The sequence below is a fragment of the Plecotus auritus genome (genome assembly GCF_963455305.1).
Source record: "Plecotus auritus genome assembly, chromosome: 2".
Taxonomy (NCBI): Eukaryota; Metazoa; Chordata; class Mammalia; order Chiroptera; family Vespertilionidae; genus Plecotus; species Plecotus auritus.
In genome coordinates this window covers 87,538,995-87,558,053 of record NC_137771.1, presented here as the reverse complement: position 1 = coordinate 87,558,053, position 19,059 = coordinate 87,538,995, and the positions used below count along the sequence as shown (strand labels likewise).

Genomic DNA, 19,059 nt, shown 5'->3' with positions numbered 1-19,059 from the left:
CGCAGCCGGTCGCCTCCCCGCTCCCGCCCCCGGGGATCCCCTGCCGCCCCGCCCACCCTCGGGAAAGCCTCGGACCTTCGCCCTCCCTCCCCTGCGCCGCCCAGCCCGCACTCCTCCCGTCGCCCCTAAAGACGCTAAACGTGCCCTCCTGTGTCCAGGGGAGAGGTAAAGCCCGCCCCCGCCCTCCTCGCCTCGGTCCCACGGTCCCAGGGGCCGCCCGCCCCGTCTCGCCTGTGCGCGCCCCCGGCCTCGCCGTCCGGCCCCTGGGACGCTTCTCCCCGGCGGCTGTCCTGCTGCGGCCGGGGGCGTCGGCGAGCGCGGCCGGCTCCCCTCTCGGCGCCTGCGGCCCCCGCCCGCGCGCTCCGCGCTCCCCCCGCCCCCCGGCCGGCTCCCCTGTTTAATATTTCAGCGCTGGGTGGTGTGAGTGCCAGTCGCCGGCCTTTAGCGTGCCTGCTGCTGGGGCGGCGGCGGCGGCGAGGAGGGGGTGGAGGGACGGAGCCAGGGGCCGGGAGCCGCCGCAGGAGGAGGTTATGTTTGTGTTTGGGGTTGTCAAGTGAAGCAGGGATCCCTGGCGCCGCCGCCGCCGCCGCGCGGGGGTCGCGGAGATTCCGGGCTCCGGCCGCCGCCATCAGCAGCGCAGCTCCAGGGCCGGCTGCAGCGGCCGCCGCTCCGCCCGGCGTCCTGGCAGCAGGTTCGGCGCGGGTCCGCGGCAGGGGCGCTGCAGCGGGAAGGGCGGCGGGAGCGGTGGGGTGGGCAGGACCACATCCCCCTCCGCGGGCGGGGGGCGTGCGGGCGCGCGTGTGTTTGCGTGTGTGTGCAAACGCCGACCTTGCAGAGGGGATGGCTGCGTGTGGGAGACGCTTGCCACTTCTGGGCGCCCTCGCCGCGCGCGAGCGGCCCGAGCTGCGGTCCTGCGAGCTGAGCAGGTACGGAGGGACCCAGCCTCCCCACCCGCGTTCCAGCCGCAGACGCATTTTGCAAGCGGGTGGGGGTGAGGGAGACCAGGCCTCGGCTTCCCAACCTCCCGGCTTTGTGGCTTTCTTTTCCTTTCGTTCTTTGCTCTAAGTGCCTGTTTACTCGCAGCCACCTGGGTAGTTTCTTTCCGGGTTGGGACTACGCGCCTGCAGCAGTTGGGAAGAGGGCAGTGGGTTTAGGCGCGGGTCGGATCTGGCTCCTTCGGGGTCGGGCTGGGGAAGGAGTTGCTGCCGTAGAGGAGGGGGCGCTGGCGGCGAGGAGGAGGCTCAGGGCTGCTGCGCTCGCCTCTTTTCGCCGTCCTCCTGCTCTTCTCCACTCGGGGCTCCTTCCTGAGCTGGCACTTCCATTCTCCCCCCTCCTCCTGGCGTGCGAAGTGCTTTGTTCAGTGCAGCGTTGCAGAGGGGTTTTCCCAGGCTCCGCCCTCCACATTCATTCATGTTTTTTCTCCTTGCAACTGTCTTTACGCTTTTTGATCATGTCATGTTTTTGCTCCATGTGGTATTTATTTCTTTCCCGAAAAGGAATGATTTGTCACTGGCCCTGGTAGCTACAGTGCTGGTGTAGTATTTGAAAATAGCCACTGTTCCCCTCCCACAAAGATTTAAACAAGGGATGGACAGCTAGGGACAGTGGGTAGGCAGGGAAGGGGGTAGCGGAAAGCTGTTTCTGATTGGGAATTTGCATATTTTACATTTTAAGCTCCAGATCTTATGGGAGTCATGTGACTGTTACAGTCCGAGTTCATGCTTTAAAAACTTCCAAATATGACCATTTAAAAGCTTCAAGTTTATTGTTATTTTTAAGAAGAGCTTTAAGTTTAACAGGGAACGTACTTAAGCATGGAATTTATTTGGCACTAATGTCTCTAAATTTTCTATTGAATCAGAAGCTTCATGCATTGAATGGTGGATGTCATTAATGCAGGGAATTGAGGAACCATATATTTGTAGATAATTTAGCAGAGTGTTAGATGAGGTACATACATAATATTGGACCATGATATTTTACATTCTCCCCCATGCATTTAAAAATACTGTACATATTTTTGGCAGTGCCCACATTTAGCCATATCAGGGTTAAGATACTGAAGTGATACTGAAGTTTTTTTGTAGCCTTCTATTTATTCTCTGTTACAATGAAACCATAAATTTCTTTAACCATATCCTGGGTATATATTTTAGATATAGTCTTTTCCACAAAGGCTTTCTTAAGGAGGATTAATATTTGAGTATTTTGGGGGATTGTTTAGCTCTTATATCCTATGAGGTGGATACTGTTCCCTAGTTTTACAATTGGGAAATCTGATCTTTGGAGAGGTTAAGTACCTTGAACAAGGCTACACAGTAAGGCATAAAGCCTAGCTTTGAAGCTAGACTAGTTTGACACCAAAATATATAGTCATGACTTGTGTTACCCAGCCTCTTTAATAAAACCCGACAATAGATATTATCTCCACTGAGGAAATAGGCACCGGAGTAACCGAGTCACGTGGCGCCACTTTCCTTAGTGGCTGACCATGGACACATTAGTTAACCTCTCCCCAGCTTACTAATAATTTTCTTTATAAAATGGCTAAGTGATAGCTACCTTATCAGTTATTAGAATTAAATTAGATAATGTGTAGAAAATATATAGGCACACAGTAGGTGTTCAATAAGTATTCTCTTGTTCTACAGTACAGGATATAACAAAAGTTTTAAACAAAGCATTCCTATTTTTGGTCTCTGCTTAATGATGAAAAATTTTGTGTTTAACATCATAATAATGTTCTTCATTTATCAGCCATATTGTAGGAAGTTAAAACTAAAATTTTAGCTCAGTGATTCTTGAGGACCTTGTGGAAGAGGAGGCCAGGAAGCTGATCTAGGGAGAAGGATAATTAGGTTTTAGATTATTACTCTCTTGACATTTTATTTCAGATCATTGTTTTTAAAATGTCTAAGTCAGGACAGAGTAGGTTATGCTGTAATAACAAATTCCCAAACCTTGGTGACTTAAAACAACAAAGGTCTCTCTCTTACGCTATATGACCATGTTGGGTTAGTGGGAGTTCAGCTCTGTGGTGTCGGATGTACTGGCTGGAATCGTGGCTGTCCCATGGCAGAGGGAAAGGAGCTCTGGAGGATCTTGCTTCTGTAACTAAATGCTTCATCCTTGAAGCAATGTATGCCTCTTCCACTCCCAGGTCATTAGCCAGAGCTGGTCACACATTTTAGCTAACCACAGGGAGGCAGAAAGTACAGTCCCACCATGAGCCTAAGAACTGGAATAATGGGGAGTATCCACATATATTAACTGAATTAACTCAGTGAAACGAGAATGTATGATTGGGTAGACATGTACTGTATACAGCATGCCTCTTATAGCTGATGCTATTCTTTAATTGTACCTGGTAATGTTACTTTAAAACACAATTCATTGGATTTTTCACTCTTTGATAATGGTACATTGTGGTTTTTTTTCCTGTTTTCTTTTTTTGTGTGTGTTGGCTGTTGTCATTTTTATTTGATAATCTAGGTCAGTGCCCCTGACTAGTCAGGTATTGATGGTTTAAAACTTCTTATGGCACACTGGTTGAAAAATTGCTGACTTAGTGGGTAGAGGGAAATGGAGGCAAGTGGGGAGGGGAGGAAAGAGAGAAAAAGAATTTTTCCTGTTTTCTTGATGAGAAAGCCCAAATTGGCAAAATGATGTGTCCTGTGTTTAATTAAGAGTTAGAAAATAACCTTTTGCAGTAGTCTCCAGCTAGGTTACCTTTAGTTAGGATAGTGTTGTATTAAGCCATTACCTTTGAAGTGTCTTTTTCCTTTGATGGTAGTAAAATGTGATTTTTTTTTTCTTTTTCAGCACATGGATTAATTGATGGACATTAAGTTTATGGAACTACCTTTTTGTGACCTACTCTTTCTACAATTTCTAAGAAGAAAAAAGGGCCCCTGAGTCAAAGAAGATGCCTCGAACTAAGCAGATTCATCCCAGAAACCTAAGAGGTGAGATTTTGCTTTAAAGAGAAGTCAGATGGCTAGTAAATCTTATAATAAAGTATTTGGTAACAGGAACGGCAGCTCATTAGATGTTGACCTTGCTTCATAGTGAGCTCCAGGAGTGCTGGTTCCATTTTCTTGCTCATTTCCACTTGCCCTGCACAATTCTGGTTTCTTAGGAACTGCTTAATAAACATTTGTTAAACGAATTAATTGAATTTAACAAAATTACAATGCCTTCCCAACCATTAGATGTTGGTATTAAAGTCTGAGACTTACTATCTTGTAACAGGAACCATATTTTGATTGAGGAATTTGAAATGAATGGTTGGATATTCTTTGCCAACTGGATCACGATGAATTTCTTTTACCCCTACCCCATACTTCTTTTGAGATTTATTTTTGTACTACTCTATACAGTAGAGTAACAAGAAGTGAAGACAGCTGTAGTTGACACTAACTCAGACCATTATTTGCAGAATTTGGAATAAATTGACCTATTTTTCTTGAGGAAGCAATTGGTCAAAAATATGTATAAAATATACATTTTATACACAGATGCAAAAATGAGTGTTTCCCATTATCTGTGAAGAGAAATTTTAATATTAGAAAACTTAGCTTATTTTTAAAAACGTTTTGTATTCAAATGTGTTTTATCAAGTGGGAATAGCTGTTATCTTTTATATTTAACTTTAGTAAATAAGAGTGTAGCAGTGTCAAGCAATGAACTGTTAATGCAAATAATTTCAAACTGAGTTAAGTGTCTTATAAAATATTTACTATTACAGAAAAAAAATTCTCAAGCACATACAAGGTAAAAAATGATTTAAAATCAAACATGAATTAAAAATGTTCCTTGGTGAAATAAATTTGGCCAGTCACCCAGAAAGTGATAATTGGAAATATGGTCAGTTTTGTGGCCTGCTTGAATCTGGAAACAGTGCTGTGTGCTGCCTAAGAATACTAGAACTCTGCTGGCATAGGTGGCTACCTCCGCCCAAGTTCAAATTGATGATTATAATACCAGTGTTTAATGAGGTGAGGAGTTAAACTGAGAACATAAAGTGTTGTGTGTCAAAGTCTGATTTTTCAGAGTCATATAGGAAATGTTGAAATTGGACCATATATTTGCCTTTCCCTCTCCCTAGAATCTGACCTCCAGAAAGTAGGGGCTTTCTCTCATTTATGACTGTAGGCCGGGCCTCCACACCCACAGGTGCCATCTGAAGTGGTCATTTGGAGGCCTGGGGCCAGCTTTTGTAATTCGCCTGCCCAGAGAGGGCTCCGTTCTAATATGTACCAAGGCACCCCAGGGCCAGCAGGTGCTCTGGCCAGCACAGTTGTGGCAGCTAATAGGAACCCAGATATTTGTTGAAGGAATGAATACATGATTGATCTGGAAGTATTATTCATTAGGTCAGAGTATTAAATGTTTTTTATATTTAAAATACATACAGTTGACCTTTGAACAACCTGTATTTGAACAGTGTGGCTCCACTTATTTACAGAGGGTTTTTTTTTCAATAAGTACAGTAAATTATTTTCTTACGATTTTAACATTTTCTTTTCTGAGCTTACTTTAGTGTAAGAATATAGTATGTAGTACATATGTATACAGAATGTGTTAATCGGCTGTTTATGTTATCGGTTCCGCTTTAGTCAACAATGGTTAAGTTTTGGGAGAGTCAAAAGTTACCTGGATTTTTGACTGGCGGGGAGGAGTGGGTCTGTGCCCCTAACTCCTGCTTTGTTCAAGGGCCAGCTGTACTTTATAATTTAGGTAACATGACTATCCTGAGAAGTGCATATTTTTAGGCCACAGACTTTTCCTTTCTGTATCAAATAGGTGTACAACTCAACAGATATTTGTGGAACACTTTCATGTGCCACTGTTTTAGGTGATATTGATAAAATGGTAATCAGATTTGGTTCCTGGAAGGAGTATGGAATTGAAAGGGGTGGGGGGGGGGGACAGGTAACCATAGAACTGTGCTACCACAGTGAATGAAGAACAGAGGGCTGTGGCACAGAGACAGGGAATCATATTTTGCCCTGGCTGTGGGGGGCCAGTTTGGAATGGGGCAGGATGGTGAGTTAGGGAAGGAAAGGTATCATCTGAACTGGGTTCTTAAGGGTGAGAAATTATCCAAGACACTGACAAGGTAGGGTGAGTGCATTTCATGCTGGGGTGGAAGCATTATAATTTATTATGCTTCAATGGTAGTTTTAATTCTCCATTACTAGTGCATAAGAAGTTTCATTCGGGGAGGCGGGGAGGAAAGAGGGAGAGAGGTAGGAGATTGGAGTAGGAGAATTAGGAGGAGTTAGATCCTGAAGGTCCATCAAAACTGAGTCAAAATTTAGTATGTGTAGTTAAACATTTTTTTTAAAATATATTTTATTGATATTTCACAGAGAGGAAGGGAGAGGGATAGAGAGTTAGAAACATCGATGAGAGAGAAACATCGATCAGCTGCCTCCTGCACACCCCCCACTGGGGATGTGCCTGCAACCAAGGTACATGCCCTTGACCGGAATCGAACCCAGGACCCTTCAGTCCGCAGGCCGACGCTCTATCCACTGAGCCAAACTGGTTTCGGCTGTAGTTAAACATTTTAATAGTAAACTTGTGGTGTTTTCAAAGTTTTCTAAGAGAACTTGAAATAAATTGGATTTCGGCCCATTAGCAAGAGTTTAGAAAGTTGCTTGACTAAGGCAGTTATGAACTCTCAGTCCACTGTGTTGGGGGGGATGAGGGGGGAGGGGAGGAGAATAGGAAAGGGGGAAAAACTGAGAGAAGTGAAATCTTTGGTAGAGACAACTCCCATATAGAGTAAGAAAACAGAGTGGAAATGGAAAGGGGAAGGGAGACTTTCCAGAACGAAGATCTGGAAAGAGATCAGAGTACATTAACACAGGACATCCTACCAAAGCCATGTTGGTGAGACCTGCAGCCTCATTAGACCCAGGGGAGGGTCACCTTGACTGGGGGTGGGGAGGACTTCATTGAAGGGGAGGTAACTGAGCCAGGTGGTTAGCTCACTGGACAGAAAAGAATGATGGAAAGCTGTTTTGGTTGGAAAAATCTGGTAAACAAAGGTAAGAAAGTGCTAAGGTGTGACTTAAAATTTTTTTTTTTCGCTTTCCTTCTAAAAATGTGTTTGAGGACTCTCCCTAGGCACGGTTTGGTGGTTAAAGCAAGGGAGACATTAGCTACTAAAATGAATTTTTTTAGCATTAATTTTGTATCTCACTGACAGTTGGAATATCCTGTTTGTTTTGTATTACTGGTGACCCACTGCTTTGGCTTACAGAAGACCCAGCTCATCAAGTGAGCTATGAAATGGGGAGAAAGGAAACCAGAAGACAGAGGGAGTCCCTCCCAGCCAGTTTGCTGTGATGAGTGCACTGCTCGTACTGCTTATGCTGGCCCTAGAGGCTTTCATTAAACACATGGCCTCTTTTTTGGCTTCCTTGGAAAATAGTCTGTGAAGTATTTGTCTTGTGTTTGGTAATTAGGTCAGTAATAGAAGATTTATACTTTTAAAAATTTCTGAGATTATAATTTATTATATTTCAATGGTAGTTTTAATTCCAAAAATATAATTTTTGTTTGATTTATTCTTGGTTCTTCAGCTGGGCTTGGTATAATCCTTTAGATATGCAAAACCACGGGTAAACATAATGTAACTTTCTGGAATATGGTTTTTACTTCAGGGAGAATATGTATACATGTGTGTATTCACGTATTCAAGTAGTATGCGAGTAAAAAGTACAATGTAGGGGTTTGTCCTGGAGGAGTATAGAGAACTTGCATGGATTTAAAATTTGGCATGCGCATGCTCTGCTCCCATAAAGAGATGGAGTTTATACTTCCCTGATAGAGGTTTTTTAGTGGAAAAGCATGAGAGGAACTGGATTGTTAAGGGGAAGATATGAATTTGGGGCATAAGTGAGAACAGAGTTAGACTTGATGGGCGATCTGTTTAGTTTTTTCTGTAGGAGTGCGGTTTGCTGAATTCTAGTCTTGTCATCCTTAGCCATATAAACTAGATGGAACCTTTGTCTTTGGTGTCTGCTCACATGATTCAGGTGGATAGAGTTTAACACTGACATGTCCTTTGTGAGGTTGAATAAGAATTTCAGAAGAGCATGAGACAAGCACGTGGTTGGCGTTCAGAATAAAGACTAGGAGGTCTCCAGGACACACTATGTGGCAAACTGCAGGGCTGCCCATATGTGGCTGTGGCAGCGAGCAGCGCCAGTCATTCCTTACTGATCACTAGTTCCCCACTGCCTTCCAAATCTTTGCTTGCATTCTTGGGTAACATAGGACCGAGGACTTGGGGACTGGCAGGGGCTCCATGTCAGTCCCCTTAGATAAAGGGTTTTCTCGTGCTGTGTCAGGCATCATTGCGAATATGTTTCAGAGCTTTGGAAAAAAAAGTTGTTACCTATTTTAGTTGAATTTGGGTCTAGGGTTTCAAAGACTCATCTGCTTTAAGATTGGAAATCAGTGTGGAAAACACTAAATATTAACCTTTTGAAAAACGTATTTTGAGAATTTGGTGTAATTTTTCATTTTTATTGGTTGAGTGCATTTAGCTCTGAACACACTGCAAAAACTAAAAAAAAAAAAAAAAAAAAAAAAAGAGCTTATTTTCTTTCACTGAGAGCCAGTTTTATTACAGTGCGAGAAGTAGCACTTGGTGTGATCAGAACATAGCCAAGATCCACGTGTGGGGGTCTCTGGATGCCCAGTGCCTTATAAGATGAAGTCCAAAGTCCTTAGTTTGGCTGGGACAGACTTTGCACAGTTTGATCTTCATGTTCTCCAGTCTTTCTGATGAAAGGTTGTTGCCACTTCAGGAGCCCTGCATGCAAATCCAGCATTGCTGTGCTTGCTCTTTGTTCTGGAAAGTCTCTCTTCCCCTTTCCATTTCCACTCTGTTTTCTTACTCTGTGTGGGAGTTTTCTCTGCCAAAGAAGATTTCACTTCTCTGAGTTTTTTCCCCCCTTTCCTATTTTCTTCTCCCCCTTTTGTCCCTCCACCAACATGCAGTGGGCCTCCATTGCTTGTGTCTACAAGGTGTCTTACTCTCCTTTTGATATTGCATCATAATCATTCTCCTACAGGTCTATCATTTTATCTGGATACTAGTGGCCCGGTGCACGAAATTCGTGCACGGGGGGGGGGGGGGCGGGTTGTCCCTCAGCCCAGCCTGCACCCTCTCCAATCTGGGACCCCTCGGGGGATTTCCAACTGCTGGGTTAGGCCCAATCCCACAGGACCGCTGTCTCCTAACCTCTCACCTGCCTGCCTGCCTGATCGCCCCCAACCACTCTGCCTGCCGGCCTAATTGTCCCCAAATGCCCCCCACCCACCAGCCTGCCAGCCTAACCTCTCACCTGCCTGCCAGCCTGCTTGCCCCCAACTGCCCCCCCTGCCAGCCTGCTTGCCTCCAACTGCCCTCCCCTGCTGGCCTGATCACCCCCAACTGCCTTCCCCTGTTGGCCTGATCGCTCCTAACCACCTCTGCCTTGGCCCCGCCACCATGGCTTTGTCCAGAAGGTCTCCTGGTCTAATTAGCATATTACCCTTTTATTAGTATAGATCAGTTATATGTCTAAAGAGACTGTGTTCATCATCTATCTGTGCACAACAAAACAATATTTATGTTAGCTCTAGCAAACTATAGGGTTAAAGATGATCTCTCTTAATGAAATTTGTTTACATTTGGAACCTTGAGTGGCAAATGCTTCTTCCAGTAATTGCTAGCCAGTGATTGAGAATCCTGTTACAATGCAAAATTTTAGTTGCCTGAACAGATAAGTAAATCCTCACTCAACATCCTCAATAGGTTCTGCAACTTTAAGCAAAACTGTCTATAATGAAACTGACTTTACATAGGCTAATTGATATAAACAAGAGTTAAGTTCCTGTAGCATCTCATCAGAGCTGTAATAAGCCCTGGCCAGTGTGGCTCAGTTGGTTGGAATGTCGTCCCATGCACCAAATGGTCATGAGTTCGATTCCCAGGCAGGGCACATGCCCAGGTTGCAAGTTTATGGGAGGCAACGGATTCATGTTTCTCGCTCTCTCTCTTCCCCTCTCTCTAAAACCAACAAAAAACATCCTCCAGTGAGGATTAAAAAAAAATTTATAATGAAAAAACTTTGAACAACACGAGGTTATTCAAGGATATGCTGTAGTTATTATTTATCTTGTTTTCTATGAGCGTTTGCCATTGGATTCCTATTGCTTATCTCTTCAGTACTTTAATTAATGTAATGGTAAAGTGTTTGGCTTTAGGTTATCAGGGACTAGCTAGCTGTGTGGCTTTCGGCAAGCTGGATTGTTGGTTTCCTTGTCTGTAAACTAAAGATAATGGGTGAAGATTAGGTGACATGGCAAGTATAAGCACTTGGCACAAAGCCGGACACAGGGTAAACACTCAGTATAGAGAGTAGTCACTTTCTATAAAAACTGGTTTATGTCAAACTCTTGGGTTGCATATGCTTTGCAAACAGAGGACGAGAGGAATACCTATATAAAACGTGTGTCTGCATTTTGATGCTGCGTAAAGAACTCAGCATTGATCACTGATATGTCTCTTTCTTGCCCTGAGTACTCGAGGATTGGGATTTGGAAAAGAGATGATTTTGGAAGGAAAATTCATACTCATTGTGCTGCCTTCTTGATTTGTCCACCTGAGCTCATTCAGATCTTGCCTCATTTTTTGACAACATTGAATGAAGTTAAACATAATATTCTGTCTGCATCTAGTTCTCAGGAAAGTGATTGTGATTATTATTGAACTGTTATAAAAAATGTCCATGTCACAATCATATGGGGTTGAAATGAAGTGCTCTAGTACAGCGGTCGCCAACCGGTGATCCGCGGACCCACTGATGGTCCGGGAGGTCCGAAAAGGTTGCTGACCGGTGCTCTAGTCATCACTGTTATTTAGGTTCTGAGATGGTACCTTCTGTTCATCCTCTGTTCACCTCCTGTGTGAAGACCAGAGAAACCCAACAGAGTGTAGCACTAATTAGATTAATGTGAATATTTTCATTTGTTATCAATGTGTGGGGCCACTCCAGTGATTGTTTTATAAAACCATCTACATTGAATGAAATCTTCCATTTTCTTGTTATGTAGAACTTTCTTGTTCAGTTTATGAGTAGAAGAGGATTAATTTTGATGATTTTCAGGTAGAGTTCCAGCTGTTTATGCATTATTTTTCACATTTGAATGTTAGGTCAGAAGTTCGATGCTGACGGCCTTGAGATTTGAGAAGTCAGAACTCTTTTTCTTCTTTTTTGATGCTGATAAAGATATCATCCTTTATTTCTGAAGTGCACATTTTGTTTTTTTCCCCCAAGAAAGATTTTAAGTATAATGATGTTACATGCAATAAACATTAGAAGTCAGAACTCTTGTAGAGAAAAGAACCCCAGGGCTTATTTTAAAAAAGTTGTATACGACTATAGCTAGAAAGGAAATAAGCAATAACTTTAAAAATGGCTTTGATGATGTAGGTGAAAAAGGGATTTGAAATTATTAGGAGCTATCATGTAAGTAGCTGATATTATTCAGTTTGACTAGGATAAAAATAGAAAAATTTAATATTGCAAGCCTCCCATTTTTTTTTTTTCAGATAATTATTTTTCAGCTCATGTTGAGAGCTTACTTGATGCTCTTGGAATGCTTATTAACCAAATGCTTTTTTCTTTTTAAAAACAAATATGAAATATAATATAATTAGAGCAATGATTTTATTTTAGAACATCTTTGTACAAAATATGTTCTAAATTATAGGAGGTATAATTGTACCTCACCGTAGAGTAGAAAAAAACATAATGGGCGTAAAATCTCCTATCATATACATACATTTTTAAGCACCATATTTAGAACGTAATGTAATGTGAACAAGTCTGGGTTAAAGTTGACTGTGTTATGTGAAAAACATTTTATGAATATATTAAGTGTCTTGTAATACCATGAGCCATTATTCATATTCACTATAGCACAGAAACTTTCTTTTCAATATTCCAGCCAGTCTTTCAGAAGGAAGGCCTTGACCATTAGGCTTATGGTACAGCATTGCATTCATTCTGACATTTCTTTAACTTTAAAATGAAAAGTTTTCAGAAAGTTCTTAGAAATTTTCTATGAGTTTTGTTCTAGAAAATATTCTATGGCTATGCTGCCATGAAAATATATTAAAAAATATATAGTGATAAAGTAGTTGGCTACAATGTAATTAGAATCAAATCCCTTTTTCATCTACAACATCATCAAGTTGCTAAGTGTGAAACTGCTTTATTGATGCAAAGATTGATTTTTGTGGTACTTAGGTGCTTATATACACATAATATTTCTGGATGCCTGTATGATTAGAGTGTGAATTTACTCAAATATACTTGTTTTGCATTTTGAAATATGTTTATATGTACTTAGCTCCTAACTCTTTCAGATTGGCCAGTGAGGAAGAAGATGAGATCATCATATAACTGCTTAATAGTTATAGTATCCAAATAGAAATAGATTAAACATAAAATTGGGGCAGTGTTTGATAGTTTAAATAAAAATGAACTGAACTGATAGATAGTTAAATGATGCCAGTATACCGGGTAGTTTTCTCTTATGATGCTAGTGTCTTACATGTTTCTCCAAGAGAATGACTCAGGTTTTACATTTGGGAAGGACAACCTTGGAGGTCATTTAGTTAATCTTCCTCACTACAGATGAGAAAGTTGGCCAGAGATGTTTAGGTGAATTGATTTTGAGCAACTTTTTTGTATTTTGTTTGAGATGGTATTTGTGGAGTGGTCTTTAGAATTAAAAAAAAAATCATATTGCTTTCCATAGTAATGGTTTATTGTAGGCTGGTGGCAAGAGGAAAGTTGTTTTATGTTATTTTTATGGTGATGGAAAGACCAAAGCTGTTCACAGGTGTGTGTACTAGGCAATATTCAAAGTGCTTTTTTAATATTTGCTCATTTAATCCTAAAAACCATGTGAGATAGGGATTATTATTGACTCAATTTTATAGACATTGGGGATGAGGCAGGGGGAGGTTGCTACTTGCCCAGGTTCCCACAGCTAGGCGTCTCTGGTGCCTTTGCTTTGGACTATCAAGCTTATACTTGTTAATGTTGCCAGTAGAAAGAGCTTTCCTGATTCCTAAGAGCCTGGAAATGCTCTTCATCCCAGTTATGAATTAAAGCTTGTCAGACATGGCACCTATGAGCCGAGATTACTAAGGGGGTCTGAATTTGAAGGACTCTCCCACCCATCCCCACCCCCGCTATGCCTTTAATTGTTGGAACTCCATTTCAGAGTTGTGTATGTATACATTACTCTAAGTTGAATTTGCTGTTGCAGACAATTAAGGGAATTTCCAAGCTCTTCAAGAGAGAGAAAATAGTTGTTCCATCATGTTTGCTTACATGTTTGCTCAGTAATGTATAGTTGAAAGTAGAGATGTCTTGTTTGAAGTGGAGAATGGCAGTATTTAAATGTGAGCCTCAGCATAACAGTTGAAACTTGGGACACAAAAACTTAGAAATTATTTCTGGGAAAACTAATATGAAAACATTAAAAATTCTAAATAAAATTATAGAAGAGAACATCTTATAATTTTTCTCATGCAATAAGTACAGAATATAGAAAAAGTGTACTATTTTAGATATATGTGGACACTTCCAGATTTCAGATGTAGATAAAGGGCAAGTGAAGAACTACTTTTAAGGTATCAGGGTTAGATTTTATTAGTCTTCCATTTTAATTGTACAAACAATGAACATGCTAATAAACTATGCTTAGAAATAAAACCTCATACGTGCCTCTAAGAGTTTTTAATATGTCTCTGAACACATGAAAAAGATATAAGGGCAATATAAAGCAATAAATATATAATTTCATATTAACACGGTAATGCAGTATGGGATTCTCAAAGGAACAATGGAACAAAAAAAAGCCAAACTGGGTGGGATAAAAGCAATCAGAAAATACTTGGAGGTATTAATGTTTTCTCAGTGAACACCTGCATAAGGCAGAGTTCCGAGATGGGTTTTTAAAGAAAGAAAGGACAGATTGGCAGAGAAAATAAGTTGTTCTGAGACTTTGGCAGAAGAAAGAATGGAGGGAAATCACATAGAAGTGGCTGTTGGTCTAGTTTGCTTGATTAGAGCGGATTTCTCAGTGACCTTGAAACTTTAAGGAAGAGGAAAGGAAACCTTACGTTTGATATGTGTAAGTTTTATTTGTGACATTTATAAAATTACTAAGTTGAATTCATTTATTAAGTTGAGTATTTACAGAAGATATGTCAGAGACCAGGAACTATCTTATAATCCTTTGAAATTAAAAACCGACCTCCCCACAGAGGATTTTTAGAGCAGTGAAACTACTCTGTATGATGCTATAATGGGGGATATATGTCATTATACATTTGTCCAAACCCATAGAATTTACAGCACCAACAGTGAACCTTGATGTAAATATAGACTCTGGATGATAATGACATTTTGATGTATGTTCATCAGTTGTAACAAATGTATCACTCTGGTGGGAGATGCTGATAGTGGGGGAGGCCATGCTTGTGTGGGGGAAGGAGTATATGAGACATTTCTGTACATTCCTCTCAATTGTTCTGTGAACCTAAAACCACCCTGCAAAATAAAGTATATTTAAAAAACAAAAACAAAACAGTAACACCTCCATGTTGAGTATGTTTTGTTGATATTCAGGAAATAGGATAGTAGCTTGAAAGAATGAGGCAGTCTCTCAGTCTTTTTATTTCAGAAAATCATCTTCCTACCTAAGAAAAGAGCAGCAAAAGAGTACTATATGACCTGGAGCAAATTACTTGAATTTAGTTTCTTGTTGGGAACAAGGCATGGGAAGGGGCGGGGGTTGGAAGCCGGGTTATACTGATCTGTAATTTTCTTTTTAGCTTTTAATAGCTATTATTCTAGGACAAGGTCAGCAAACTACAGTCTACTTGTTGAATCTGGTCTTCCACCTGTTTTTATAAAAACAGTTTTATTGGAATGCAGCCATGCCCATTCATTTACATGTTGTCTAGGACTGCTATAGAGGCAGAGTTCAGTGGTTGCAAGTGGCTGGGTAAAGCCTAGAATATTTACTTTCCTAACATTTTACAGAAAGAGTTTACTGACTTCTAGGAAATTGAGGAGAATTGGATTACTTATTTAAAAACCCTTTTATGTTTGGGAATAAGTAAGAATGCTTCATCTTTCTGTAGAGGACACTGTAGGAATGAAATACAGGGGAACCTAGTGCTATTGCTCTAGTATGTGAGCCTCTGCTGCCTGCCAAGCACGACAAAGGAATCCAATGTGTTTGGGAAGAAGTCCCTTTGCTTGTGGTTTTAAGGGGAAGGGAGAACCTTAGAGGTTGATTTGGTCTCACCGGAAAAATTCACTTGTTCTTGATGTTCTAATGCCAAGATTGTGGGTCCCCACCGAAAGGCCTAGGTTGTCAGGGAGCTTGCTGTTACATCAGATAAGAGTGCTGACCTTTTTATAATTTAGTCCCCCCGCTAGATTTAAATCACAGCGACAGAAAAATACTGTAAGCAATGGTTTACAATGCTGTACACCAAACAGCTTGTGAAGGATTTTTCTTCAGGAAAATGGAGCCGTCTTTGAGGGCAGTGCCTTCTAAAACATGCTCCCTCAGAGGCAGCCCTGTCGTTGTAAGTGATGAGTGTTGTTCTGAGAGCAGACCATGACCAAGGGATAGGCCATCTGAGTGACAGCTGCTATTAACTCATCAGGTATTACAGTTTGAACTTAGGTTTTTGGAAACATGATTACATTTCTGGTATGTCTGAATTCTCTATTTCCTACAATACTTTCTTTAATCTCCAAGTAATTCTTTATTGCTTTGTGGTTTGGGTTGTGTGATGACAGTAAGTAGAAAAAGTGATATTTTTATGTTCTGGTTTTATTTTACTTTATTTTTAAGTTTATGTTAAGGATAGGCTTGATTGAGTTCATGGTAACCAAGTATTTTGAGAAATACTTTTAAAAGCAATGTTAGTTCTATACAGACACATGGGAACATTAGTTTCTGTAGTTTGATACATGGCAGTGTTAGCATGGCTCAGAAGTGCTATGAGACTCAGTAACTGTTAACATGCTTCCTTTCTCCGTGAAAGGAGAGTCCATTGTGGTTATGAAGCGAGGTGAAAACAAAGGGCCACTCTGGCCACATCTATTCAGTTAGCGTGTATAAGCAGATGTGTGACTGCATGGCAGAGGGGTTAAATCCATTATTTGGCCTTCTGTATGTTGATATTTAAGTTAATGCATTATGTTTTGATGGAATTAATGTCAAGTAAGTGATGTGTTAACAATGTGGATAGCATTCACATGAGCATCTTGGATGAGCTAGAGTTTGCATTAAGTTTGTATTTGGTGATATGCTCTTCCAAGAAGAAGTGGAATGACTTTTTCAGTCTTCAGACAGTTGCCTGAGTCAAATCATTGCACAATATTTTTTTTCTCTTGCAGCTTTGTTAAGATATAGTTTACATGCAATAAAATTTAACCCATTATAAGTATACAGTTCAATGATATTTAGTAAGGTTACAGCATTGTGTAGGCTTTAACACAATCCATCATTCCCAAAGTTTCTCTGAGCTTGTTAGTAGTCGATCCTCATTGTCATCGCTGGCCCTGGGCAACTGCTGATTTGCTTTCTGGCTTTTTATTTTTAACTAGAGGCCCAGTGCACAAAATTTGTGCATGGGGCGGGGGGTGTGTCCCTCAGCCTAGCCCACGACCTCTCGCAATCTGGGACCCCTCAGGTAGGGTCTCTAGGCCTGGCTGACGGTCAGGGCCTATCAGGACTTTTCTTCCCCTGGCTGCTGGCAGCTGGCTCCGCCCCTGCCACTGCTTGCCATCTCTAGTGGCAACAGGCGTGGGATGTGATTGCTTGGCTGGCCTGGGCCTCCCTCTGCGGGGTAATCGATGGCGGGGCCCCCAGATTGATTGCCCTGCAGAGGGAGGCCCACCCACCTGCCACAGCACTGCCAGCCGGGTGGCCTGGGCCTCCCTCTGTGGGGCGATCGTGGGGCAATGGCGGGGGCCCCCCTGACTAATTGCATTGCACCCGCCTTGGCTGGCCTGGCGCCAGTGCATGTCATAGCATGGTCATCCGGAAGGTCATCCGGATATTCATTCTGCTGTTCGGTTGTTCAGTCGATTTGCATATTAGGCTTTTATTATTATAGATAGATTTTTTTAAATGAATTATCTGTTACTATCATTCTTTTCTTTTTTTAATAATTCTTTATTAAACATCTGAATGGTTTTGAGTTTGGGTTATTATGAATAATGTAAGCAATCATGTCCAAGGCTGCATGCAGTTAGCTGGGATATTCTATAAATGTCACTTAGGTCAAGTTGGTTGTTCACATCTGTTTTACCTGATATAATTATGAGATTCTAGCTCTCTTAGGGTTGCTGTTTGCATGGTATATCTTTCCCTACCCTTTTACTTTGAAGCTATGGTTTGCCTCCTGTGCATAGCATGCTGTTGGAATAGGTCTTTTATCCAGTCTGACAATTTGTCTTTTCAGTGGGGTGTTTATTCCTTTCACATTAATGTAATTATTGTTGTTGGATTTGTGTCTGCTATTTTGTTATTTTATTTTACTTTTTATTTTATATTTTAATTTTTTAAAAATTAAATTTATTAGGGTAACATTGGCTAATAAGATCATTCAGGTTTCCAGTGATATGTTTATTGCATTGTGTGTCCATCACCCAAAGTCAAATTATCTTTCGTCACCATATCTTTGGCCCCCTTTACCCTTTACTTCTCACTATCCCCTTTCCTCTGGTACCTACTGTACTGTTATCTGTTTCTTGAGTTTCAGTTTTATATCCCACATATGAAGGAAATGATATGCTTCTTAGTTTTTTTCTGACTGACTTATTTTGCTTAGTATAATATTGTCAAGGCCCACCATGTTGTCTCAAATGCCAGTATTTCATTGTTTCTTATTATGGCTGAGTAGTATTCCATAGTTTGTATTTACTACATCTTTATCCAAATTATCTATCGAAGGACACTTCGGTTGTCTCCATGTCTTGGCCACCTTGAATAATGCTGCAGTGAACATAAGTGTACATATGTCATTATGAATACATTTTTTTGATTTTTTGGGGGATTGCTGGTTCCATATGGTAACTCTGTTCTTAATTTTTTGAGCAATCGCCATACTGTTTTCCATAGTGGCTGTACCAGTTTACATTCCCACCCACCCTTTCTTCACAGCCTCTCCAGTACTTGTTAATACTTGTCTTGTTGATAATAGCCATTCTAACAGGTGTGAGATAATTTCATTATAGTTTTGATTTGCATTTCCCTTATAGCTAGTGAAGTTGAGCATCTTTTCATAAATCTGTTGGCCATTTGTATGACCTCTTGGGAGAAGTTTCTGTTCAGTTTCTCTGCCCATTTTTAATTGGATTGTTTGTTTGGTGTTGAGTTGTATGTGTTCTTTAGAAATTAACCCTTTCTCAGAGCTGTCATTTGCAAATACCTTCTCCCATTTTGTTGGTTGCCTTTTTGTTTTATTGTCGTTTGTGTTTGCTCTGAAGAAGCTTTTGAGTTTGATATAGTCCCATTCATTTATTTTTGCCTTCTCTTGCCTTTGGGGTCAAATTCATAAAATATTCTCTACTATTTCTTTTTTATTTGCCTTATACTTTTGTTCATCTGTATGTCACTTCTTTCTTTTGTGTTCATTTTTTTATTATACAGTTCTGATTTCTGTGTTGCTTTTATTGTTTTTGCTATACTTTTGAGTAATTTTCTTAGTGATTGTTCTACAAAGTGTAATATGTACCTTAGTTTATTATTACCTACTAGCTGAATAATACTAGCAGAACTCTGGTAAAATATACAAACTTTGTCCCAGTTTGTCTCTTTTTCTTTTTCTTTAAGATATTTTTATTGATTTCACAGAGGAAGGGAGAGGGAAAGTGAGATAGAAACATCAGTGATGAGAGAGAATCATTGATTGGCTGCTTCCTGCACGCCCCCTACTGGGGA

The 19,059-nt window shown here is 40.9% G+C and overlaps 1 protein-coding gene across 1 annotated transcript in view; it reads left to right on the top strand.

The window, feature by feature from the left end:
* Positions 1 to 562: 562 nt before the first annotated feature.
* HIVEP1 (HIVEP zinc finger 1) overlaps positions 563 to 19,059 on the top strand; it is a 164,698-nt gene continuing 146,201 nt past the window's right edge. The window contains exons 1-2 of the mRNA XM_080655043.1: positions 563 to 691; positions 3,823 to 3,965. Of these exons, the coding sequence (XP_080511169.1) occupies positions 3,926 to 3,965 (40 nt within the window). The 5' untranslated portion in view covers positions 563 to 691; positions 3,823 to 3,925. The remainder of the gene's footprint in view (positions 692 to 3,822; positions 3,966 to 19,059) is intronic.